Consider the following 26441-nt stretch of genomic DNA (forward strand, 5'->3'; position numbering starts at 1 on the left):
CATATGGTCTGCAGTGTATCTCTGTGATTATTTGTAAATAATGAAGTTTAAATATTTTTTCTTTAATTTCTTATTAATAAAATGCCTAATCATTTTACATCAGTGTACAAAAAATTCAGGCCATGGGGCAATTATTTGCGGTGTAATGTTTGCTTTGGAAAAAAAACTTACTCTCATGCAATTTATGTGATTGCCATTATGTGGGGGAGGGGGGCATATAAAATATCAATATGATTAATTTTACTTACACGATCCATTAGAAAATAAACCAAACAATCATAACATATCTGTCAAAATACAGGGTGCTTCAAAAGTGATGGTCAATAATTTAAAGGTTAACTGTACAGACTACATGCAAAAAAAGCCTTGTAAACATGGGTCCTTAAGTGAATCGCTTTCGAGATATTGCACATTTCTAGTTGAGACCCACCACTGACAAGGTGAACTGTACAGAGTTGGGATCCACCACTGACTTGTTTGTTTAGGTTAAGTTATGCTCATTCTCTCCGTTTCCCCTCTCTCGATGCTCTAAGTCTAGAAGGCATACTAGTACTTGTCAAAGGATAGTCAACATGGAAAGAGGTTACAGCAATGAAGAGTATGCAGACATACACTTCATGGATGGTAAAGCCAATGCAGTGCACTAGAGGCTGCACGTTTGTAGTAAAAAGCATTTCCCCACCAAAGACAGCCCAACAGGTACTCATTCATAAGGGTACATCAACACCTTAGAGAACATGGGTGCTTTGCACATGGAGTATAAGCAGGTAGGCCCAGAAGCATAACACCTGATGTTGAGGAAAGGGTGTTAGAAAGAACATCCTGTAACATCTATAAAATCCTGTGATGTTGAAACCAAAAATTAAAAATGTATTATCTTATGTTTAATAAAACCACCCTTAGCAAAGGATTCACAGCTTTTTTGCTAAACTAGTGCTCCCATAGTCAGTGGCGGATCTTAACAGAAAATGTGCATTATCTCGAAAACTCGTTATCTCGTTCATTTGCAGTCCAATGTTCACTGGGACTTTTTTGCTTATTTTAGTTTGTACTTTTCACCTTTAAATTATTGACCATCATTTTTGAAACACCCTGTATATGCACAACACTTATGTTGAAAAATGCATTAAAGAAGTAGTAGTAACCTTATTTTATTTTTCAGGAAGTCTGGCATACCACTTTCTTTTCTTTTTCTTTTTTTTTTTAAATTTTATAACTAAAATTGGCTCAACAGTTTCCCAGCTGAATACCATACTTGAAAATAATATTTCTTGCTTTGTCACCTGGCACTGTTAGCATTTTTTTCACAATCACACAGAAAACAAATCCTTCACCCTTGGTATTTGGGCAAGCAAGGATGAATACCTCATTATGGATGACCTACCCCTTATTGACCAGAATTCATGGTCAACAAAAAGTTTTAGGTCTGTTTTGAACCATCTGATCAACTGACTTTTTTTTTTTTTTTTTTTTTTTTCAACATGCAGATAAACTACAAGAGGTTCAAACAGCCTTGAATTGGTTCTCATTAAATTTCAAAATATTATTAAAAACATAATACAGTGCAGGAATGATTAGAAGGTACCAAATGCAACATCACGAAACTGGTTAGTGTTGAAGGAAATCTGGTGATCAAAAGGTGTGTCTGTGTGTGGGGGGGGGGGAGTACTACAGAAAGTTAAGGGATTTATTACACCATATGAACTGGGGTGACAGAGGCAAATGCGTAAAACCTCTAACTACTACCCCAGTTAACAGAGAATACAAGAGAAGAGGCAGATGAAGCATATGTAGGAAATGTTTAAGGGAATTATTCTGAAAGTCACAAATATTTGTTCCGGTGGGAGGGTATTATGAAAGAAGGATGTCAAAACGGATGATAAGAGAGTTGGCAGATCTTATATAGCTAAAGAAGGAAGCATGGGACAGTTATAGATCATCACATGACAATGTTACATATTATAACTATAAGCAGGTACATAAATACTAACAGATTGGACAGGAAAGGTAGAAAGCTGGATATGAAAGATCAACTCAGCATGAAAATCAAGGGCAAAAAAGAGTAAATCAAATAGGCCTTCATGTCTGAAATAGTTAAATGAGACAATTCATTTGGAGTTTCAGATGAGTTATGTATTTTGCATCCATTTTTACAACTAAAAACACATTTGAATCAGAGGGAAACAGAAGAGTCAGATTACTGTAAGGTTAGTGATCTGATCTCTGAGAAACATCAATCAGAAAAATTGCCAAGGAGGGTCTTGGGATGGATGATGTGCACCCAATCATATTCAAGAATGCAGCAAAGGAGAGCTGCCATACCACAGAGAATGCTCCTGAGATTATCACTGAAAGAATACAAGAAACAATGTTAGTCATTCGCGAGTTACGTAAAACTCGACTTACGTAATAAGTCCTGGAACATATCTCTTATGTATCTAAGAGATATGGTCCAGGAAATTTTTTTTTACCATCGATCTTGGAAAATCCAGTCTATTGTATATGGAAACAGCATTTTAATTTACTTAAATACAGATTTTAAGATCAACAATAAATCTTTATTCTTTGAGATTTTAATAAAACACACATCCAGAAATACATTACATTAGACAATTTCTTACTATTCACATTAATATGTAAATTTTTGTTTTTAATGTTTAACTTTCTTCATGCATTAATACAAAAATTCAACGTTAGCTGATCGAAAATGTGCAGAGTCACATTGCAAAAGTTGAATGGTGCCATATTGTTGTTTGTCGTGGTTAGGTTGGGAGGGAAGATTTGAGCATAATCAGAAATGTTGAAAATGTGGTAGAAGGTATAGCTGTATCTTTCAAACCTATTTTTACCTTTATTCAAGCAAAACTTTCCATAGAATTATTTATGTATACACTGTTTCCTTTCATTACAAAACAATATATTTTAGGTATAGGCAGACCTTGAAAAATAATTCATTGTAATTTTCCAACAAAAATGTATTTGCTATAAAAGGATTTTACTTTATTTGGCCTCCCCAAATAAAGCATGCAGTGAAGGGATTTTTTTTTCTTTAATAAAAAGTGTCATTTATTCTGAAGAGATATCCATATTCATTTTATTTTCTATTAAGAAGATGCATAATCTAGAGTTATGCTACAATTTACATTAGAACTTTACACTCTTGATTTTCATTTCATTATCCAAGTAAATGGTTCAATGGTTAAGACTGTCATAGTACACTGGTGTCCAAAACTTAAGGACCAACACTATTTCTAAAAGTTACAACCACAAAATCTTTACTTAAAGTACTCTTTACTGATGAGAGTAGATTCAGTCTCAGCAGCGATTCTGGACATCAGCTCAACTGGCGAGAGGTTGGCACATGGTATCACCCCGCAAACATCACTGAAAGGGATCGATATGGCGTTCGAGGTGTTCTCGTCTGGGGAGGCGTTATCTTGGATGGATGTACACAACTCCAGATACTGGAAGCAGGACTGAAACTTGTTGAATGCTAATGTACTGAGGTAATCCGTCCCACGAGTGTCTGTTCCGAGATGCCATTGGCCCCGAGTTCATGTTTATGGATGATAACGCCACACCACACCACATTGCACTGCAGCTGTTGATATGCTTTTGGAAAGTGAGGACTCTTTGTATGGATTGGCCTGCCCGTTCCACCAACCTAAATCCCATCGAACACATATGGGATGATTGGGGAGACGCCTAGTGGCACATCCACACCCACCATTAAAAAATGTTCACCAGCTGAAGATGGCACTGACAGAGGAATGGACGATGTTACCACAAGAAATTATCAACATCGACATTAGGGGTGGCCATATCTCCAACCAAGGACCACCTCTTTCCTTTGTTCCATCTTTGGCACTGATGCATCTGTATCATGGCAGCCAGTACCATGTTGCCATTTTTGAATCAAGTCCCTCTGTACCAGTTTGTTTCTGTTGTTGTGTCAGTGTTGTTTCCTTCTTCATTTCAGTACCTCACGAGGTTCCTTTGGTATGCTTTTCCCATATCCAGGCCACTCCTATGAGAAGCTACAGGTGAAAATCTGACTGGTCCTTAAATTTTGCACACAAGTATATAAGGCTGCCCTATGGTTGGTTGGTTGGTTGTCTGAATTATCGAATGTATGATTCTTTCGCTTCAAAGGTGGTACTTGTTCATATGTCCATTCTGATATTCCCTTGTCAGAGCCTTAGTAATTTAGAATCTCATATTTTCGATCTTCTCTGGCTTAAAATCTCCATATCTACATACTTTCAAGTGTTACCTCTATCATTCTCCCAACTCCACTAATCACTTGGAATTCTTTGACTTCCTCTCTTTGAAAACTGACTTTCTCCAGTACAACTTTCCTAACAGTGAGGTAATTTTCCTTTGTGATTTTAAATGTCTACAACTCCAGCTGGCTTCCGTTTTCTTGTCACAGGAATCAAGCTGGTTGAGATGAGGCATTTGGAATTACTAATGACTTCACAAAAATTGTTCATTTACCTACCAGAAGACCGGACAATCCTAACCACACAACCACACTTGATCTTTTTCTTACAAACAACCCTTCTAAATACAGTCATCTCTCGATTTGAACGAGGGGGTGGGGGTTTACCTTCCAGGAAAACACTGCACAGTCCAAATCCACACAATGCAAAACAGTTTATGACTTAATGAGGGTTCCATAACTGGAACAAAAACAGTACCATTCAGTACGATGTACTGAAGGTACATAGAGGCATTGTTAATTCCAAAAATCTTGAGAGATGTGTCAATAGGCTCATGAACATTTCACTAACTTGCGTACATCATTCACCTATTCACACACTTGTAAAATTGTTGGTTGCTTCATTTCTCTGTTGGTGTTAAATTGTAATCCAGTTGGTCTATTCTTTGCTCAATTAGTCTATTATAAAGTTGGTCTATTCTTTGCTTAACGGTTGTTTAATTCAAAAACCATCCTTTTTGTTGCCTCGGTAATCTGAAACAATCACTAAAAAAGTTAACTTTCTCAGGAAGCCACATGAACCTTTTGACCATACTTTTTCTAGCTACAACTAGAGATAAAAATATCACTGCATGAACCAATCTCAACAGAAACACCAAGGACTTAGTGAATGGAAAGAAAGGATATAAGCATTATAAAGACTACTGTACAAATTGGAGCAGAATGGTATTAAGGGTAAGTTTCTACAATGGATAAAAAAGGATGGTTGAGTGGGAGAAGACAGAGGGTGGTAATCAATGGATGCTGCTCTTCATGGACTAATGTTATTGGTGGAGTTCCTCAGGGTTCAGAGTTGGGTCCACTGATGTTTTCTGCATTTAATAATGATATGGATGAAGGTGTATCAGACAATGTCCAAGTTTGCAACAAAGGTTGGCAGAATTGTTAATGACAGTAAGGGCAGTGTGCTACTTCAACAGGATATACAGGAAAATTTGGGCAGATGTGCTGAAAAGTGGCAACTGAAATTTAACATTGACAAATGCAAAGTACTGCATTTGAGTAGAATTAACCCCAGAGAAACATACCAACTGTGTGGTGATACATTTAGGGTGGTAAAAATGGAAAGACCTGAGAGTAATTGTGCAGTCAAATATCAAGTTTTCTGAGCAATGCAGACAGGCTGCAAGAGCAAGTCATGGGGTTTTGTCAATGACATACAGGAATTTTACTAGCAGGGAAAAGGTGATTATCCCTTTGTATAAGATGGTCAGGCCACGCTTTGAGTACTGTATAGTCTGGAGGCCTCATTTTAGGATGTAGATTTGCTTGAACACGTACAAAGAAGGGCAACAAGATTGGTGAGTGGAGCAAACGGGTCCTCTTACCAAGAGAAACTTAAGTGCTGCGAATTGTAGTGGCTGGAGACTAGGCACCTGCAAGATGATAGATCTGATTGAGGTGTATAAGGCCTTGAATGGGTTGAGCACGCTGAATTCTGATGGGATTCTTCCACTTGCTCAGATTATGAACCTAAGCAAAGTGGAGGAGAAATTGTTAAAGTTCAACATAAGAAAAGCACCTGGGGTGGATGGGATCTATCCAGTTATATTAAAGGAGGCGGCAAAGCAACTAAGCAAACCCTTAGCCATAATTATGAGAGCATCCTTGGACTCAGGGGAGGTTCCCACGGACTGGAGATGTGCAAATGTATCCCCAATTGACAAAGGGGGATCGAAGGGTGACACGAGTAATTACAGACCAGTTAGTTAACTTCTGTTCCGGGTAAAATAATGGAGTCACTGGTTAAAGATGCATTGCAGGATCATCTAGACAAGACTGCAGCAATAATTCAGACACAGCATGGGTTTGTTAAGGGAAAGTGTTGTCTGACAAATTTGATAGGATATTATGATGTGGTTACAAAGGAACTGGATGCAAAAAATAATTTTGATATCATATATTTGGATTTCAGGAAAGCTTTTGACACTGTTGCACATGGAAGACTATTGTACAAATTGGAGCAGAATGGTATTAAGGGTAAGTTGCTACAATGGATAAAAGGATGGTAAAGTGGGAGAAGACAGAGGGTGGTAATCAATGGGTGCTGCTCTTCATGGACTAATGTTATTAGTGGAGTCCCACAGGGTTCGGTGTTAGGTCCACTGTTGTTTTGTATATTTACAAATCATATTGATGAAGGTATATCATGCTTAATGTCTAAGTTTGCAGGTGATACAAAGGTTGGCAGGGTTGTTAATGACAGTAATGGCAGTGTGCTACTGCAACAGGATCTAGATAATTTGGGCAGATGGGCTAAGAAGTGGCAACTGAAGTTTAACCTTGACAAATGCAAAGTACTGCATATGGGTAGAAGTAACCCCAGAGAAACGTACCAACTGTGTGGTACTACACTTAAGGTGGTAGAAAATGAAAAAGACCTGGGAGTAATTGTGCAGTCAGATATGAAGTTTTCTGAGCAATGCAGACAGACTGCCAGGGCAGGTCATGGGGTTTTGTCAATGATATATAGGAATTTTGCTAGCAGGGAAAAGGAGGTGATTATCCCTCGTATAAGGCAATGGTCAGGCCACGCCTTGAGTACTGCGTACAGGTCTGGAGGCCTCATTTTGGCAAGGATGTAGATTTGCTTGAGCGTGTACAGAGAAGGGCAATAAGATTGGTGAGGGGAATGAAGGGATCCTCTTACCAAGAGAGGCTTAAGTTCTGCAAATTGCAGTGGCTGGACACTAGGCACCTGCACGGTGATCTGATTGAGGTATATAAGGCCTTGAATGGGTTGAGCACGCTGAATTCTGATGGAATCCTTCCACTTGTTCAGATTACGAACCTAAGGGGGCATAAATTCAAATTAAGAAAAGACAGATGTAGATTAGATGTGCGGAAATTTGCCTTTAGCCAGCGGGTGGTTAATTGATGGAACAAACTTCCATCTGTCGTTGTGGAAGTTTATAGGTTGAATAAATTTAAGGAGGAACTGGACAGGCATTTGGAGGGAATGGTGTGATTTTTTTTTTTTTTTTTTTTGGCTGATGCTGCATAAGCTCATACACTTGCTTTCTTGCATCAAATGCCACTGCTACTACTAAGTGGGCATAAATTCAAATTGAGGAAAGCCAGGTGTGCAGAAATTTGCCTTTAGCCAGCAGGTGGTTAATTGCTGGAACAAACCTCCATCTGTCATTGTGGAAATTGATAGCTTAAATAAGTTCAAGGAAGAACTGGACAAACTTTTAGAGGGAATGGTTGTGTGATTTTTTTTTTTTTTTTTTTTTGGCTGATGCTACTACATAAGCTCAATGCTTGCTGTCTTGCATCACATGCCTCTATTACTATTACACAAAAATTAACATAAAATATGTGAATCGACACATTTCAGAATCTATATCAACAAATAAGAGTGTAAGACAAGGTTGTGGATTATTACCAACACTATTCAACATGTATATTAACAAAATATTGCAGGAATGGAAAACACTTAACAGGTGGAATTCAGTTATCCAACAGCAAAATTAACACAATTCCATATATCAGTGGTGAGCTATAGTGGATTTGCATGGGCTCGTGAGAGCACATTGTTATTTTTTTTTAAATTTGCGAGCCCATTGTTGAGATGATCATTTATTTTTCAAATGAAATCCTGAATGCAATTGAGTATCCAGAGCCGAAACTACAGTGGGGCAAACGGGGCCCCCTTCCCAGAATTTTAATGGTGCAATCGATCGGTTATGTATTTTAAAATTGCTTAATTTTTGATTTAATTACAGTCAGACCTCTGTTTAACCAACTTTTTTATACCGAATCTTTTTAAAATTCCCCTTGGTAATTACATTTAAAATACAGTAGTTTCCATAGAACATAAATAATTTTCATGTAACAAACAGATTAGGAGAGACAACTTTGTATGCATTGTTCTCACCTATGGCTTTTAGGTGGTAGTAGTAGTGGCATGTGAGGCAAGAAAGCAAGTGTATGAGCTTATGCAGCATCAGCAAAAAAAAAAAAAAAAAAAAAAACACGCCATTCCCTCCAAATGCTTATCCAGTTCCTCAAATTTATTTCACTTATCAACTTCCACAACGACAGATGGAAGTTTGTTCTAGCAATTAACCACACGCTGGCTAAAGGCAAATTTCTGCACATCTATTCTACATCTGTCTTTTCTTAATTTGAATTTATGCCCCCTTAGGTTCATAATCTGAACAAGTGGAAGGATCCCATCAGAATTCAGCTTGCTCAACCCATTCAAGGCCTTATACACCTCAATCAGATCGCCACGCAGGTGCCTAGTCTCCAGCCACTGCAAATTGCAGTGGCTGGAGACTAGGCACCATTAGTCAATATGCTTTCCATAGCCAGTTAGAGGATAAAGAAAATTCCTGACACGGACAATAGCCTCTGGTCCCCCTTTACTGCGACAAATGGGCATATGTTTTTCGGAGAAGTGAGTGATCCAAGCCTTCCAGTAAATTTCTCCTGTCTATGTTTACATGGTCACAGTAGCTGAATATCTGAACGATTCCGATATTTTGCACAGTATTCAAAGAACTAGTGACAGTAACAACATTGGGGAGGGGGGAATTGAGGCAACTAAGATATTATATAAACTTTACGAAGATGAAATGTTGGCAGATTTTGAAACTTTGTTGAGCCTTTCTCTGTGTAAAAAATGTTCTAAAATATAATGGCATACAGGCAATAATTAAAAAAAAAAACTATTACCAATTAAGTATGATTGCTAAAGAACTTGATGTGAAAACTACAAAGATCGGTCATGTGTTCGGGCTACTAAGAGCAGCTTGTAGCTTGCGAATGGTAATTGCGGGTTAAGGGAATTATCCTGCATTGTGCAAACATTTTGAATCAGAAGTTAAATATTCGAGATTGTTAAAGTGACTTTTAAATCTGGAATTTCTTAACCATTTAGCACCAATGATCGATATCCTGCAGGAGCTCTCTTACATTTCAGAAGCTTTACAGATTCACTATGGCAAAAGCAGATTAATTATTCGAACTGTCAATGCTACTGCTAATTTGAAAAAATTCTGAAGGGAAATATGAAGCTAAAATTGAGAGCACGTTGAAGTGGAAAGAATTTGACGGAATCGAAATCGAAAGTAAGAACAGTAAAATTACCCCGTGACAAGTTATTAAATGCATTGTTTTATCCTTAAAGGATAAGTTATTAATGCAACAGAATGACTTTAAATAAAATAAAGAAAATAATCATTCCATTGAAAAAATTTTTAAACATATTCTACCGGAAATTGTGGAATTTAAAAGAACTTTCGTCTCGGTGGCAAGACTGAAAACCGAATAAGAAATTTGTTTTCGGAAAAAATTAATGATTTTGTCGAAGACAGTTTTTTAAAATAGAGTGAAATTGCCTTTACAATTAAGAAAGCCAGAAATATCTCTGAAACCACTGCGATTAGCAGTGCTGAAACTGAGCGAGCTTTCAGCGTAATGAATAATATTGTGTGAATGAATGAATAAATAATGTTGAAAATTAAACACATTGCAGATTATGATGACCATACATCTAAATGGAAAACCATTGCTTCAATTTGATCCAAATCGTTATGTCAATTTTAACAAAGAAGTAAATTTCATATGGTAATTTTTAGAAGAAAATTTTCTTGAATATTTATGCAATTTTTTTTGTGTAATCTGTGATTTTTGTTTTTATATTCTAGAATGTTTGTGATAATTCGTTATTTGTAATATGGGAAATATTTTTGTTATTTTTTATTTGCAATATTAAAATTTTATCATGGAAAAAAAAAAAAAAAAAAAAAAAAAGTATCCATTATATTTGCCTAGTTGTGAAAAAAAAAAGAAAAAAAAGTTGCACATCTGCCGAGCACGCGCAGTAGTTGGTTTTATGTGAAACATCCTACGCGTCACTATATGACGTCATACTATTAAAAAATTCCGAAAAGTTAGAACTCAAGATATCGTACTGGTCACGGAAAATGTGTCACATGCTCTAATCTAATCATACTACTAGTGAGTGTCCTGCACAGACTAGTGGTCTCAGCATGAGAAGCACCTCTGGCAGACACCGCAGGTGACATCACTTCCGTGACCGATCAGATTTACTCGGTAGGACCTCTCCCCAAAAGGATCTTTTACATCAAAAAGTCGGCAAAAGTGAGAGCCCATTGTCAAAATATTCACAACTCACCAGTGTGTGTGTGTGTGTGTGTGTGTGTGTGTGTGTAAATAAAATCTTTATTGTATACAAATGTGGTAAATACAATAGACCCTTCACAGCAGTAATGCTATGGGTTTTACATTGGCTGGTGGACAATAGCCTTGGGGAGACAGGGCCTACATCGAAGTTCGTGCTCACTTCCCAGAGCCAACAATAGAATATTATGCTTTTGACAGTATTTACAATGAATTAATAAAGATATTCACAAATACATTAATATTAATATTTATATTCATAAAGTTATTATTGACTTTATTCATAACACATTCATAAAGATATCGTGCTCTGAACATTTACAATATATTGGGCATCGTTATGCTGCCCTTATCAATGTGCACTTTGCCTGGCCAAGGTCAGGCTCTTAAGGATCTGTCTTCGGTACCTCCGATCCTTCGCAAACCTACAGAGGTCACCATCAATTGAATGGATTATGGGGAGCAATCCCCTGGGGAGAAAGCAATTACTGAGCGATAGTCTGTTATAGTGGGCTGTGAGCTGACCTCAGTCCAGGTAGAGGGATGCTCCAGCCACACAGTCCCCAGATGCTTGGTTCCGAGACCATTCTGGTTGTCATTTTGACAGTGAGAACAAGGCGTTTTTCAAGTACAAGATCTGGAAGTCGTGCAAAATTAAGTGACATCACCATTGCAGTTGTTCTTTGCTGGGGTGGACAATGATGTTTTTGCATGATCCAATGAAGGAGCCAGTATTTGGTGGAGTACACGCGCTTCATGTTGGTGGGGGCCACGGACCCCCAAATTTCCGAGGCATAGAATACAATGGAGTATACTGAGGTGTATATGTACCGACAAGTCACATCCAGATCCCTAACGTGGAGCAGTTGTTTTGTGGTCCAACGCATTTGTCAGAATTTTGCTATGAGCTTGTCAATGTGGGGGTTGAAGCTCAGTTTATAGTCGAAGATGACTCCCAAGTCTGTACGCATCTTGACCACTGGGAAGGGAATGGCATCTAGAGAAGCTTGGATTTCAGTGAGTCGGTGCTTCAGAGAAAAGACAATTTGGGCTGATTTGGCATGGCTAATGACAGGCCAAATTGATGGAGATAGGATCCTAAGATCAGTGACTTTTCACTGATCTTTTTATTGATGTTTGAGAGATGTTTGCCGGGGTTAATCCGAGTATATATCTCAATATCATCGACATAGCAGAGTATGTCTTCTCTCTATTGCACAAACGGAATAATAACTGCAGTGAATAATGCTCCGGAGAGGACTCCGCCTTGGGGAACTCCCGCAGTGATCATTCTCCAGACTGTGTGTTGATCCGCTTTAAGAAGAATGGTTCTCTCAGAGAGCAGGGTTGTGATAAACCACAACATGTCACCTTTTATGTAGAAGTAGTATTCTAGGAGGTGAACAAGTGAGGGGATACTGATGGAGTCAAAGGCAGCTTCCAATGCCCTGAGAATGGTGTTGGTTATGGATGCTAAATTGCTGATGTTCAGGTAATTTTGGCCAAATCAGAGGAGGAATTACAGATATTAACGCATCGTTTAAATACAGTAGCAAATAACTATAAACATATCAGCTTTAAAAACAAAATCAATGGCAATGTGTGGTCATGATATCAGATGGGTAAAGATAGTAATAGACGGAAACATCATTGAACAAGTAACTGAATTTAAATATTTAGGAAACAGGATTTCAGACTTTATAAAGGATATGGAATACAAATTACAAACTTACAATAGAATGAATGGAATAATAAAAAGAAATTGACAAACAAAAGAAATTACAAATTCATAACATAAGGGAGTACACACTTAAATATGGTAGTGAAGTATGGACACTTGGGAAGAGGGATAAATGGCATTTGGAAGCAGCCCAGATGAAAATTTCTCAGATCACTATTGAGATTAACAAGACTAGATCAAAGAAACACAGATATAAGAGATAGACTAAAACACCTCCAACGTAATAGAAGAAATACAAAATTATCAGTTAAAATGGAAAGAGTGCATAGAGAGAAAGAGTAGGGCGAGACTACCAAATTAGCAATGAATTACAACCCAACTGGAAAAATAAACATTTTTTTCCCATTTTTCCATTTATTTGTACACACAATTATTTACAAATTATATACAAAACTTACGAAGAAGATATATACAATTTTATATACATTAGCATTCTCATTATACATATATAAGATACTATATTATATATGAACACGTGTATGTATGTGTGTGTGTTTTACCTGTATCAAGGGTGACTCCTAGGCCTAAGCCCATCTCCACCTTGCACGTCTGTGTTGGTGCAGAAACTCTGCAAAGCTTTATGTATTGGTGTATGGTGTGTCACTTGTGTCAGTCCACCTTGCCACCAGGGAGCAGCCAACGCCTAGGCAGCCGCTGCCCACCCCCCAAGCACAAGCAGCCAAGCCTGGGTCTACTATCACCTTTAGTGCCTTGTGCACAAATCCAGCACCCACCGGAGATAGTGCAATACCGGTGGGTGCACTGGAAAAAGAAACAGAGGGCATCCCAAAAAGAGATGGATCAAACAGTTCTTTGAAAAGCACCATTTGATCCATCTCTTTTTGAGGTACAGGCTTCACAAGCCTAAAATGTTTGATCCATCTCTTTTTTGAGGTAATGGTACAGGCTTCATAAGCCTAAAATACACCAAGTTCAAAAGAAATATTAACTTGAAATACATAAATTATGCAATAAAACATAAACACAGTATGTTTTCCAGAATGCAAGAAAATTTTCCTTAAAATTATAGAACCTTATATGTATATTGTATTTACATTGTACATACATTGTAAATTGTATATAAAATTCAGCTGTGGACACAGGAAACTTGTACCAGTACAAACAGCTGTAAAAAATTAACACAGTGATGTAAATTGCTCATGGGCACAAATAATTTTTAAAACAGAGCTTCGATAATTTCTCCTTGTTATAAATTGGCTATGTTTTGCAGCATTCCCACTTTGGCCAGCAATTCATTTCTTTTTGTGTAAATTACATTATCAGTGTAAAAGTCAATTTAAATCAAAGAACAACCCTTCAAAGGCATGCACAATGATCTGTGGCTGATTTGTAAATCAAATTGAGAGCAATATTTTTAATGGGGACTTCTAAGGCACTCAATCATTTGCTGATGGATAACCCTTGCCAAGGTGTTTGGAGTGAATAGCACTATTCCGGGACAACAAAGGGCAACTCTAGGAGAGAGTACCAAATTATACAGAGCACTACGTCAAACAAGTGCCGAGTGGAATGTGACAGTGGCAGCAAGAATATTTGCCCTTCTATAATAAATAAAAAGTTCATTCTATACTGACATTGTTTAATAACTATTTGTGAATCTGTACTTCAAAAGTATGCAATGAAATATTTTACCAAAATTTGCCTTCTAAAACATGGATGCATCTTCTGATTTAAAACACACACCCACCCACCCCTTAAAATTCATTAAAATATCATACTTCCTCCAACTTGTACTGCAGAAAGCATTGAAAGTGTACGTTCTTGGCGTCCAATCATTTCATCCAATTTTCGGTGCAAATTCTTCATTATTTCAAACATTTGACTCTGACCATGGAATATTTGTTGTAGTTCACGTTGTTGGTGGGTTTCATACTAAAATAAACAAAACAATAATAAATATATCACAGTGAAAAAAAAAAAAATTCTATTTTTTAAATAAGATCTTATTTAAAAAACATTTTTTTATAATAAAATATTCTTCTGTATTATCCATTACCTGGTTATGCCCAACATAATTTTTGGTGGCTTAATGCTATTATGACATCATATCACAGTTAGAACAGACTGGAAAGATAAAGAAAATCTACCCGAGGTTGAAAGGATACTTAGTGCAATTATTTCAATTGAAAAAAAAAAAAAAAAAAAAAATCATAGTAATTATGCAAATTTCTCTGCCCTCCATATTACTTAAGATCAGAACATTTTGCATAACTATAGCCAGTGTTTAATAATAAGTTAAGTGGTATCATACTGGATTATGTTTTTAGAAATAATTTTAACATTAGAAAGGAACTTTAAAAAAAAAAAAAAGTGGGCTAAATCAGATTGCATTATAATAGGGGATTTTAACTTCACAGATAGACTGGAACTTATGGGTTGGCAACATGCAGACTAGCAAGACTTTTGTGGATTTATTGGATGATTGTTTTCTACACAAGAATGTTCAATAGGCAACCAGAGGGAGTAATACTCTTGATCTGATTATCAGCAATGATTATTCATGCATTAAGAATCTGCAGATAAAGGAACCACTAAGTAGCAGTGATCACAGCATACTGCTGTGGGATTTACTCAAAGATGTAACTATCATGAGGGGTAAAGGGACGGGCTTTTGCTTTCATAAAAGTAACTATAGTGGTCTCAGGAAGAAAAATGCATGGGACACACAAATGCCTATGGTAGATATAAAACAGTTTGTAATAAAGTCACAAAAGATGTTAGGCAAACAAAGGCAGAGCATGAGAAATTTTTGCCAAAGAATGCAAAGAAAAACAGTAGACTTCTTTACTTCTGTAAGCTCTAGAAGGAAGGGTATGAAACAGATTGATCCACTTGATATCAATGGTTTGATCGTTGAGAATTCTACTCAGAAAGCTGACAAACTGAATAAGTATTTTGCATCTACATCCCTGTCGAAGCAGTTTCTCCTGTTAACAATTAAGTTAAAAGAGGAGTTCACTATTTTTATGGAACAACAACTTTTAATATTTGAGAGTTGGAAAAACAAATGAAGTCAAGACATCTCACAAAAGCTGCTATTGATTTCAGGCATAAGCTTTTATACAGCAAAAAAGAACAAGCGAGAGAATGCTAAAGAACTTATGGCAAAAAATATTAAATTAGCAGCAAGAGTCAGGAATCTATCAAAGACTCTTAGTTTTTATGTTAATTTATATATTTTTGAAAACAATGGAAACAACTTATCAAATTAAGAAATACTCTCCAAATTATAGGCTTAAATGGATGAACCTCATATCAGAGAAGAAAAATACATGGCACACAAATTGTTGGGTGACACAGAAGCCTATGGCAGATATAAGTTAGTCGGTAGCCAAGTCACAAAGGGGGTGAGGCAGGTGAAGGCAGATTACAAGAAATCCTTGATGAAGGATGTAAAGAAAAACTGTAACGACTTCTTTACTTATGTAAACACTAGAAAGAAGAAGATGAATCAAATTGGTTCACTCAATGTCAATGATTTTACTGTTGATGATCCTGCTCGAGTTGCTGCCAAACTGAATGAGCATTTTGCATCTACATTCACATATGATAAATTCCTCTAGGGAAGGGGATGCTGGAGGTTTATCAAACTATAAAATGAAGCTAAATGATTTTGTAGGAAGTGAAAGGAAATTGGAAGAGAAATTGCTGAAGCTAAACTTAAGAAAGGCACCTGGGATGAATAGGATCTATCCAATTATATTAAGTAAAGGAGGAGGTAGCAAAGGAAATATAAATAAACCCTTAGCCATAATTAGGAGAGCATCCTTGGATTCAGGGGAGGTTCCTGCAAACTGGAGATGTGCAAATGTATCCCCAATTCACAAAGGGGAATCAAAGGATGACACAGGTAATTACAGACCTGTTAGTTTAACTTCTGTTGCAGGGAAAATATGGAATCACTGGTAAAGAAAGTAATGCAGGATTATATAAACAAGGCTGCAATTATACTTCAGACACAGCATGGGTTTGTTGTGGAGAAATCTTGTTTGACCAATTTGACCAAGCTTTTAATACTGTTGCACATAAAAGACTGCTGTACAAATTGGAGCAATGTGGCATTAAGAGCAAGTTTCTGCTATGGATAAAGGAATGGTTGAGTGGGAGAAGACAGAGTGGTAATCAATGGACATTGTTCTTCATGGAACTCCCCACCCAGTTCAGTGATAAGCCCATTGCGGTTTTCTATATTTATCGATAAAGGCATATCAGGCTTAATGTCCAAGTTTGCAGATGATACGAAGGCTGGCAAAGTGATTAATGACAGTGTGCTACTGCAACAGATCTAGAAAAGTTGGGCAGATAAGCTGAGAAATAGCAATTGAAATTTAACATTGATAAATACATTGATAGTAGCAGTAACTTCGAGTTGTTTGTTTGTTATTTAGTTTTTAGGAGCATTAGCAACTAAGGCCATATTGCTCCAGGATATGCGGTGGTCATTCCCTGAATGACCTTTCCTCATCCTCCGTATTTGGTGGTGACGGGCTCGAACCCCAGTCTAATCAAGAAGCGTGTGCTACGCACTGCTGCTCCTTCCCACCTGGCTACGGAGGCAACCTGCAGTAACTTAACTGCAGTAACTTTGATTTTAAGAGTTTAACTGCAGTAAGTTTAAAACTCTTAAAATCAAAAGGATCGATAGGCCCCGCTTTCGCGGTCCGTATTCGTACTGAAAATCAAGATCAAGCCAACTTTTCGACCCTAAGTATAGTACCAACTGTGTGGTACTATACTTAGGGTCGAAAATGAAAAGATCTGGGGAAATTGTGCAGTCAGGTTATGAAGTTCTCTGAGCAGTGCAGACAGGCTGCCAGGGCAGCTCATTGGTTTTAGTCAAAGACATACAGGAATTTTGCTAGTAGGGATAAGGAGGTAATTATCCCATTGTATAAGGCAATGGTTAGGCCACATCTTGAGTACTGCAAACAGGTCTGGAAACCTCATTTTTCGAAGGATGTGAATCTGTTGGAATGGGTGCAGAGAAGAGCCACGAGTTTAGTGAGAGAAACAAAAAGATGCGCTTACTAAGCAAGACAGTTTTGCAAATGCAGAAGAGGCATCTGTGAGGTGTTCTGATTGTGTAAGGCTTTGAGCTAGCTCAATGCTGATGGGATTCTTCCTCTTAATCAGACCACACAAATGATTGGAGGGGGCACAAATTCAAAATGAGGACGGATGGTTGTAAGATAGATGTGTGGAGGTTTGACATCAGCCTGCAGCAGGTAGTTTATTGTTGGAACAAATTTTCCACTACTGAAGTGAGCAATTTGAATAAATGAGTGCCACTGCTAATGCTGCACATTTAACATATGATGTAAAAAAGCAAGCTTATACAGCATCAGCCAAAAAAAAACTTCTCATTTCACCCATCCTTTCGCTCTAAAAGTTTGTCCAGTTTTTCCTTGAATTTATTTAAGTTATCAACTTGCACAACAACAGATGGAAGTTTGTTCCAGCAATCAACTGCTACCACTGGCTAAAGGAAAATATCTGCACATCTATTCTGCAACTGTCTTTCCTCAATTTGAATTTATGCCCTCTCAGGTTCCTAATCTGAGCAAGAGGAAGAATTCCATCAGAATTAAGTCTGCTCAAACCATTCAAGGCCTTATATACCTCAATCAGATCAGATCAATTTTTAGTATAAACTGGCAGTAATGTCAATGTAATACCAAGTCCAAACTATATCTGAATTAATTAGAATCATGTAATTATAAAATTGCAAATTTAGTATTAGGATGAAGTTAATAATACATGCCAATGTTTAGTATCATTCAAATGAATAAGGAGTGAAAGCCTTTACTTTTGTTTTATAATACAGATGTATGAACATAATGTCATCTCTCAAAAAGCACGTTTCCCCATTACTTTGTCACAAGTATTAAGCAATTTCCATTACATTTGTCTTATTTTAAAAACTAAACTCACTGCTTCTTCTGGATTAAATTCCATTTCTTTGCGCTGTGCTTCATCTGGATGTTGTTTCCTATACCTTTAAAAAATTAAATTTTTTTTGAGAATATTTTATATATGAAGTGTAAAACTAAAGAGAATTATAAAATAAACACAACATTTAAAGAGAATTCCTTATCTAGGAATTTTCTTTAAATGTATTTATTCTGATGAAATCATAATAGATGCTGCCAAATTTTTATTTCTTGATTTTTAAATAGAACGGTTAAAAAAAAATAATAATAAATAAGAAAGAAGTAATTTGGAAAGCAATGCAAAATAAAACAAAAAAGTATGGGGTGGGGTAAAATAATGCCTACACAACTGCTGGTGAATTAAATATATAATCCACACAGTCAGTGCTTACTTTATATAAGCAATTACTAAACAATTAACACTAACTGTGAGACATTACAGCTGTGTGTCAGTTTCAGTTCAACAGGCTTTAAGACTTGTCTGTAGTGTCAGATATTATTTATGCATTTTAGCTCTGAGACTGTAATACAAATACAATAAAACATAATTTGAATTTATGAGGAATAAGTTCACGTAACATAGTCAAAATCTAAAGAAATAAAATATTCAATTTATGGTATTCATATGAACTATTACACTAGGAAATTGAAAAAATAATAATAATAAATAAACTGTGATGCTCTACTCAAAGTCAATAGAAGAAAAGGGACTTGGGAGTTATAATTTGGTCAAACATGAAGTCCTCTAAGCAGTGTAGACAGGTGGCAAAGAAGGCCCATGGCATGCTATTAATGATTTATCAAACATTTGCTTGTAGAGATAAAAGTCATCAATCCACTGTATAAGGCAACTCTAAGATAGTACTTGGGAATACTGTATTCAAGCATGGGAGCTGCACTTAAAATAAGAGCAGCATGTGTACCTTGTATGCACGAAAGATGTTTTATTTTATGTGAAAACAACCATGGCAGCACTCGAGTAAAATCGTTTAAATTTTTGAATGGTATATTAAAGTAGCACCACTTAAGGAGTCCTTAAACTTAAGTTAGTATTTTTGGATGGTTTGATCAAAACTTACTTATGCTACTTAGAAGGTTGATGCTGATCAAAATCTTGAGAAGCAGATTTTATTAAAGACTATTTTTTTTCATTCTCTATGTTTTTGACATCATTTCCATATCTTAGCATAAACTTACTCTATTGAATCAGCTACTTACTTTACCAAATCAATGTTAGCACCATTTAGGAAGTGATGTCATTTGCATTGTTTAAAATCTAACAGCCACCTAATAGGAAGTAACGTCAATTGTGTCATTTCTGCAAAAAATTGTTACCAATCAATTGCGTCATTTTTGTAAGAAAGTTTTATTACTGATCAGTTTTACTCCAGTAGTACCATAGATATTTTCACATCAAACACAAATACATTAAGCTTTGTGAAAAAGTGCAAAGACAGGCAATGTGTCTAGTGAAATCAGCAAAAGACATCCATATGGAAAATATTTCTAATACACTGGCAAGAACTTGATAACTAGGCACTTTAGAGGAGACTTAAAGTGTATATGGTTCCAAGAGAAGAAAGTAAAATGAATGCGGATGATGTTTCCTACATTACAAATCCAGAACTATAGATCATAAATTCAAATTGCATAGATAGAGGTTTAGAGGATCGCAGAAAGTTTTATTTTAGCCAGCAAGTTGTTGATTACTTGAATAAGTTACTTCCATGGGTGGCTGAGGCTAGCAGTTTGTGGAAATTCTAAGGGCAGCTGGATGGATATGTAAAGAGTCAAATGGGTATTCTATTTTATTATTTTTAATTACTTTATTTGTTTATTTTTTTGACTGGTTCAGCAAAAACATTGGACATTCATGCACTATAGCTAATACTAATTTTACCTAGGACATAACCATACCTATAGATCTCAAAGAACAGACCACAATGTATGGTTATGTCATGGTATAGTCTAAATTTAAGATCTTTAAATTAATCTAAAATAATCTAATATCTATAAATTTAATAACATTTGTCAATCAGTTATCATACATCATGTTATTGCCTTTCAGTAACCCTGGTTACAAAACCTGTGTGCAAATCCTGAAATATAGCACCAAGTATAATGAAAATGACTCGGGTATGAACTAAAGTAAGCACAGGTCAAGGTGTGCTTGTCCACACCACACAGAGAAATGCCACCCTTCTATGTTACTAAGCAAAACAAAGTAGTAATGGCTCTTAACTGGTGCAATATCACCACTTTGCTTATTGGAGGCCTGAAGCAATAAAACCCACGTTTAGTCTACAGAACAAAGCTCTGGAAATAGCCCCCCATCCCTTCCATCAATTACAGTATGATTGATGTCTTTTGAGGTAATGATGGCATCACGACAAGATCCACTCTTCCTTTCATTTTGAGGGCAGAGCTCTAAAACGGTGTTCACAGGCTGACTGCTAGATACTTCACCAGACTGAACATATTGGTAACTCTCTAGAATGCATCCAGATCAGCTAGTGTATAATCTCACTGCCACTACTCTGCTAGATAGTGACTGGAGGGAACCCAAGTAGTATGTATGCAGGGGTCACTATTGAGGCCACTTTATATCAAGGAGCTAGGTATATTATTGCCATGTCAACACCATAACCAATTTTTTTTTTAATTCTTACATGTCCTCCCCACCTTTTCTTACTATTTAATTCACATCTTTTCTTACTATTTAATTCATCATGAATAGTCAAACTAACTGAACACACTTATCTACGAAAAGATCTAAACCTCTCAAACACTTCCTCATTCATTTCACAAATATACATGGTCTAAATTCCAATCTCAATGCCAAGCCCCACTTACATTTTCTGAGAGAATCCTAAATATTCGTTGATTCAACCAGTCCCCAACTCATTAGTTTTCCTATTTATTTGCCGCATGTTTCCTTTCTCTTAAAAGGTAGTACCTGTGCATAAGTTTGCTCTGATATTTCCCATCTGAGACTTAGTAATTTGGAATCTCCTCTTTTCAATCTTCTCTAGCTTGGAATCTCTCTCTCTACCCCATTCTATCAAATTCATCTGCTGCCTGTTATTTTTCTCCCAACTCCACTAATCACTTGGACCTCTGACTTCCTCTCTTTGAAACTCAACTATCTCCAGTCCAACTTTCCTAACAGTGAGGAAAGTTTTCTTGGTGATTTCAACGTTCACAACTCCAGCTGGTTTATATTTTTTAGTTACATGCACTGAGCTGGTTGAGATGCTGAGGCTTTTGCACAGATTGTTCATTTACCAACCGGAATACTATACAATCCTAACCACACAGCCAAAACTCTTGATCTTCTCTTCTTTCAAACAACCCCTTTCAACTACAGTTTAGATGAGTGGTCCTCTAGACACCTCAGATCACAACTTGGTGATGCTTTCTTCTCCCACAAAACCTTTCTCTTGTGACCATTAATGTAAATCTTGTAAATGCCAAACAACACAAGGTGTTGTTTGGCATTTACAAGAATGTAAAATAGGATGATCTGGGAGATTTCTATTTTTCTTTTCTTTTTTGGATTACTGTTTTAAATCTTCTGATGTCAATGTTTGCCCAGATTGTGTCAGTCACATTATCCTTGTAGGGATGAAATCCTTTATTGAATACTATCTTAAAATCTCGTCCTTATTCTAAACTTTGGTTTCCCAACAAATGTGCTAAGGCTTTTCAAGATAAGAATGCTGCATATCACAATTAGATTACAACCAAATCTCCAGTTTCATTTTTTTCCCTCCACCAAAGCTTGCAACAATTGTACAGTACATATTAATCAGTTCAAACTAGATTTTGAATAGCCTACAAGTAGAAAACTTGCATCTTGTTCAAACTGTAATCAAGCATTCTGGTCTTTTGCCAAAACAACTCCATCTGATCAACGATAACCAGTATGGATTCCACCAGTGTTTATCCACTGGTAATGTAATATTGGCTTAAGTAACCATCTATGGACAAATTCAATGAAACGTTTTGTGAAACTCAAGCAATGGCTATTGACATTTCAAGGGTTTTTGACTGTGTAAAGCATACAAATCTTGGCTTCCATCTTGTGGTCTGCCAACTGTTTTTTTGTAAGTGGGTATCCAGTTTTCCCTCTGACCACTCACTGCAGGTAATGGTAGACAGCCCTCTGTCTTCTAACTTCTCCAGTAATGCTGGTGTTCCCCCATGTTCAGTTCTTTCTCCTACTCTTTTCCTCTTGTATATTAATGACCTCCTCCTTCCATTGACTGGAAATCCTATCCATAGTTTTGCTGATAATTGCAATCCACCTCCCAGTTTGAGAAACCTTAACCTTCAACTTCTTGAATATCCACTACCAATTCCTTAAACGCTGAACTCCATTTAATTCTCTAGTGGTGCAAAAATAACTTAATTTCAATCCTTATAAACATTCCTGTCTCATATCTCACAAAAAAGGATTCTTTTTGACTTCTTGAACGTTGACCTCTAATTTCTCTTGGCATTACAAATATTGCTTCCTCCTCTTCTAAAAAACTGGGTTTTGTCTTCTGCTCTTGGCATTACTTTTTTTCTAAGCAGCTATTCATTCTGGATAAATCTCAAGTCACCATACCATGGAATATTGTTCCCATATCGCTGACGTGGTCATGTTTGCTGACAAGGCTAGTGGGAGTCAGATGTGTTCAAAGCCGCTAAGTGGATTTTCTTATTTATTGATTTGAAACTATTGTTTTTCTAAATACTTTTGATTTAAATTTACTACTATAGCATTATTTTGTGATTTTCTGATTAATCTGGTGTATTTATTCTTTACTCGGCCTTGTAATTACATAAAAGTATCAGTAAGCGTATCAACTCCACGTGTTTAGCTCCGCTGAATGAGACGTTTTTTAGCCATATTTAGCCACTTTATTGACTAATTGTTACATCAAATTATTTTCTATAAGTAGCTTATACACCAAGTCAGGATCCTTAGTTTATTCTGAATTGAGACGGCGAGATTTGGAAGTTAATTAATACTTAAGTGTCCGTAGATTTACCGTTCGTAACTTGCCACCATTGTTATACGACACAACGTTATATCCCGAACTAGACAGCTTAAGCTTAGTATAGTACAGTATATAATATAGTCAATTAATCAGTAAAATCTCTTAATTTTATTAAACTTTGTTGTCAATTAAATTGTACTTTTAACATAAAATAGTATAAATATATACTATTACTTTTAACAAAATAGTATAGTATAAATTTGTATTTATACATATAACAACTTAGATTATAAACGTAACATAATTAATACATAACTTGATACAGAACTCTTAGATAATACTTGATACTGAAAAATATATATAGCGTTATAACTGTGTTGGGATACAAGTTTAGGGTTATAATGTTGTACTGAAATTGAAATTTTATTGAAATTAAATCGAAATCATGACTCAGACCAGAGCAGCAAAACAAAAGGCTCAAGCTAATGGGAGTGCCATGGCTCAGAGGAGAACTGGGGGAGGGCAGTTGCCCCCTGAATCACAGCCTTTAAAAATGCACTGCTTCCATGATGTTTGGGGACATGATATTGCCATGGGGGATGTCTCTGTGTGTGCGCAAGGCAAGGAGTGTAACGAAATCAGGCACCAACTCAGCGTTGTTATGGGCCTATATGAGAGCTTGAAGGACAGGATGGATGCCCCCGAAGGATCTAAATTGAGGGGCCCATCAAGCTCTCAGCTGCCCATATCAACCCCAGAGCTTACACTTGGTCATCACGCAACACAGCAGCAACCCCCAAGGCAGAATACACTGGTCCACAGGAACTAGTAGTTGTTGGTGACTCTACTGTCAGGGAAATGGGGAACATGCTTTGTAAAAAGGATAGGTGGAACAGGACAGGGTATGTCTGCCAGGGGCAAAGGTTGATGACGTTGTAGAGCGGATATCATCTTTTAAGGGCACAAAAGGTGATATAGTTGTACACATTGGCACTAATGATATAAAGCGTAGGAGACCAGCAGAATTATTTAAGTACAGGTAACTGTTGAAAAAAAAGCCGTGAATTAGGGTTGAATTTGAAAGTGTCTGCAATTCTGCCCAGACACAATAGAAGGGAGTATATGATGAGAGCCTTGTCAATCAATTTCGCGCATCTCTGTAGCCAGGTGGGAAGGAGCAGCAGTGCATAGCACACGGTTCTTGATTAGACCGGGGTTCAAGCCCGTCACCAACAAATATGGAGGATGCGGGAAGGTCAGAGAATGACCACCGCATATACCGGAGCAATATGGCCTTAGTTGCTAATGCTCCTAAAAACAAAACAACAACAACAACAACAATCAATTTCACCCTGGAAAGATTGTTCAAGGGGCAGAATTTTTTTCAGCCTGGTCTGTACTTGTTAACAGGAGGGACTGCTTCTACAGGGATGGGATACACTTAAATAGAAAGGGTGCAAGAATATTTGCTGATGCTATCGAGGCAGTGTTAGGTGGGTCAGAAAACTGCTAACATGAGGGGATACAAGGACTAATAGATTAACAGTAGCCACTGGCAGAGGTGAAAGTGATTCTTGCACTGCTTCTATTGGAATGAGCAGAAGCACAACTACAAGAAAGCAAGATGCAGGATAGTTCAGAGACTGCTGGGAGTCATTGCGGTACAAGTAAACACATGGGTTGTGTTAGGATAGCTAAGAATAGGAACAGGTGCATGTATACTTGCGGGTACACCAATGCTAGGAGTTGGGTAAATAAGTTTGAGGTATTGCTCAAAACATCAAAGGCAGATATTGTTGGGATATCAGAGACGTGGTGTCACACAGATATAAGGAATGCAGAACTGGAATTTGGGGAATACAATGTGTACAGAAAGGATAGACAGAATAGGAAGGAGGGGTTATGCTATTAGTTAAGAAACACATAAAATCCAAGGAAGTGAAGCCAGTCGACATCGCTGGACAGTGCAGTGTTAAGTCAGTTTGGTGTGACATAAGCATTGGGTGGTTAAAATTGAGAGTAGAAGTGTGCTATAGGCCTAATGACTCTGATGAGTATAATAAGAAACTGTACAGGGAAATAGTGGGCCAGTAAATCAGAGAGTCTTATAATGGGGGATTTTAATTTGCTAGATATTGACTGGAATTTGTGGATTGGTCACTCACACACTAGCAAGGGTTTTGTGGGTTTATTGGATGATTGTTTTCTACATCAGCATATTCGGGAGGCAACTAGAAGGAGTAATACTCTTCATTTGATTATCAGTAGTGATTCTTCATGCATTAAGAAACTGCAGATAAAGGAACCACTAGGTGGCAATGATCAGTGTGCTGAAGTGGGATTTATTCAAAGAGGTAACTACCATCAGGGGTAAAGGTAAGGGTTATTGCTTTCGTAAAGGCAACTATGATGGTCTGAGACAGTATTTAAATTCTACACAGTGGGACCAACTGATGTTAGCAAGAGCAAATTCAAAATGGGAAGCATTCAAAGAACTTATCTTGGAAGCTACTAGGCTTTACAAACCAACTAAAAAATATTGTTCAAAGTTTAGGTCTAAATGGATGTCAGATGAACTAAGGAGACTTATGGCAGAGAAGAAAATGCATGGGATACATATAAATTTACATGTGAAACAGAAGTCCATGATAGATATAAGCTGATCTGTAACCAAGTTACGAAGGAGGTTAGGCAGGCAAAGGCAGATAACGAGAAATTACAAGAAAAACAGCAAAGAATTCTTTACTTACGTAAACTCTAGAAGGAAGGGGATGAATCAGATTGGTCCACTTGATATCGATGGTACAACTGTTGATGATCCTGCTCAGGTAGCTAACAAACTAAATGAATATTCTGCATCGACATTCACACATGAGTTATTCAGCAAGGGGAATGCCAGAGGTGTATTCAACTATGGCAGTAAGCTAGATAATCTTGTAATAACTGAGAGTAAAGTGGAGGAGAAATTGTTGAAGATAAACAAAAGAAAGGCACCTGGGGTGGATGGGATCTATCCAGTTATATTAAAGGAGGCAGCAAAGGAAGTAAGCAAACCCTTAGCCAAAATTATGAGAGCTTCTTTGGACTCAGGGGAGGTACCCATAGAC

At 37.0% G+C, this 26441-nt stretch overlaps 1 protein-coding gene across 1 annotated transcript in view; it reads right to left on the reverse strand.

Annotated features, from left to right (window-relative positions):
• The window catches only part of ergic53 (lectin, mannose binding protein ergic53), a 207475-nt gene that overhangs the window by 42034 nt on the left and 139000 nt on the right, over window positions 1-26441 (reverse strand). The window contains exons 10-11 of the mRNA XM_090389265.1: window positions 18348-18411; window positions 14135-14288 (exon numbers count right to left, since the gene is read on the reverse strand). Coding sequence (XP_090245391.1) covers window positions 14135-14288; window positions 18348-18411 — 218 coding nt within the window. The remainder of the gene's footprint in view (window positions 1-14134; window positions 14289-18347; window positions 18412-26441) is intronic.

This window comes from Mastigoproctus giganteus, chromosome 14 (assembly GCF_048544385.1).
Source record: "Mastigoproctus giganteus isolate SK-2022 chromosome 14, ASM4854438v1, whole genome shotgun sequence".
In the NCBI taxonomy this organism is placed as follows: domain Eukaryota; kingdom Metazoa; phylum Arthropoda; class Arachnida; order Uropygi; family Thelyphonidae; genus Mastigoproctus; species Mastigoproctus giganteus.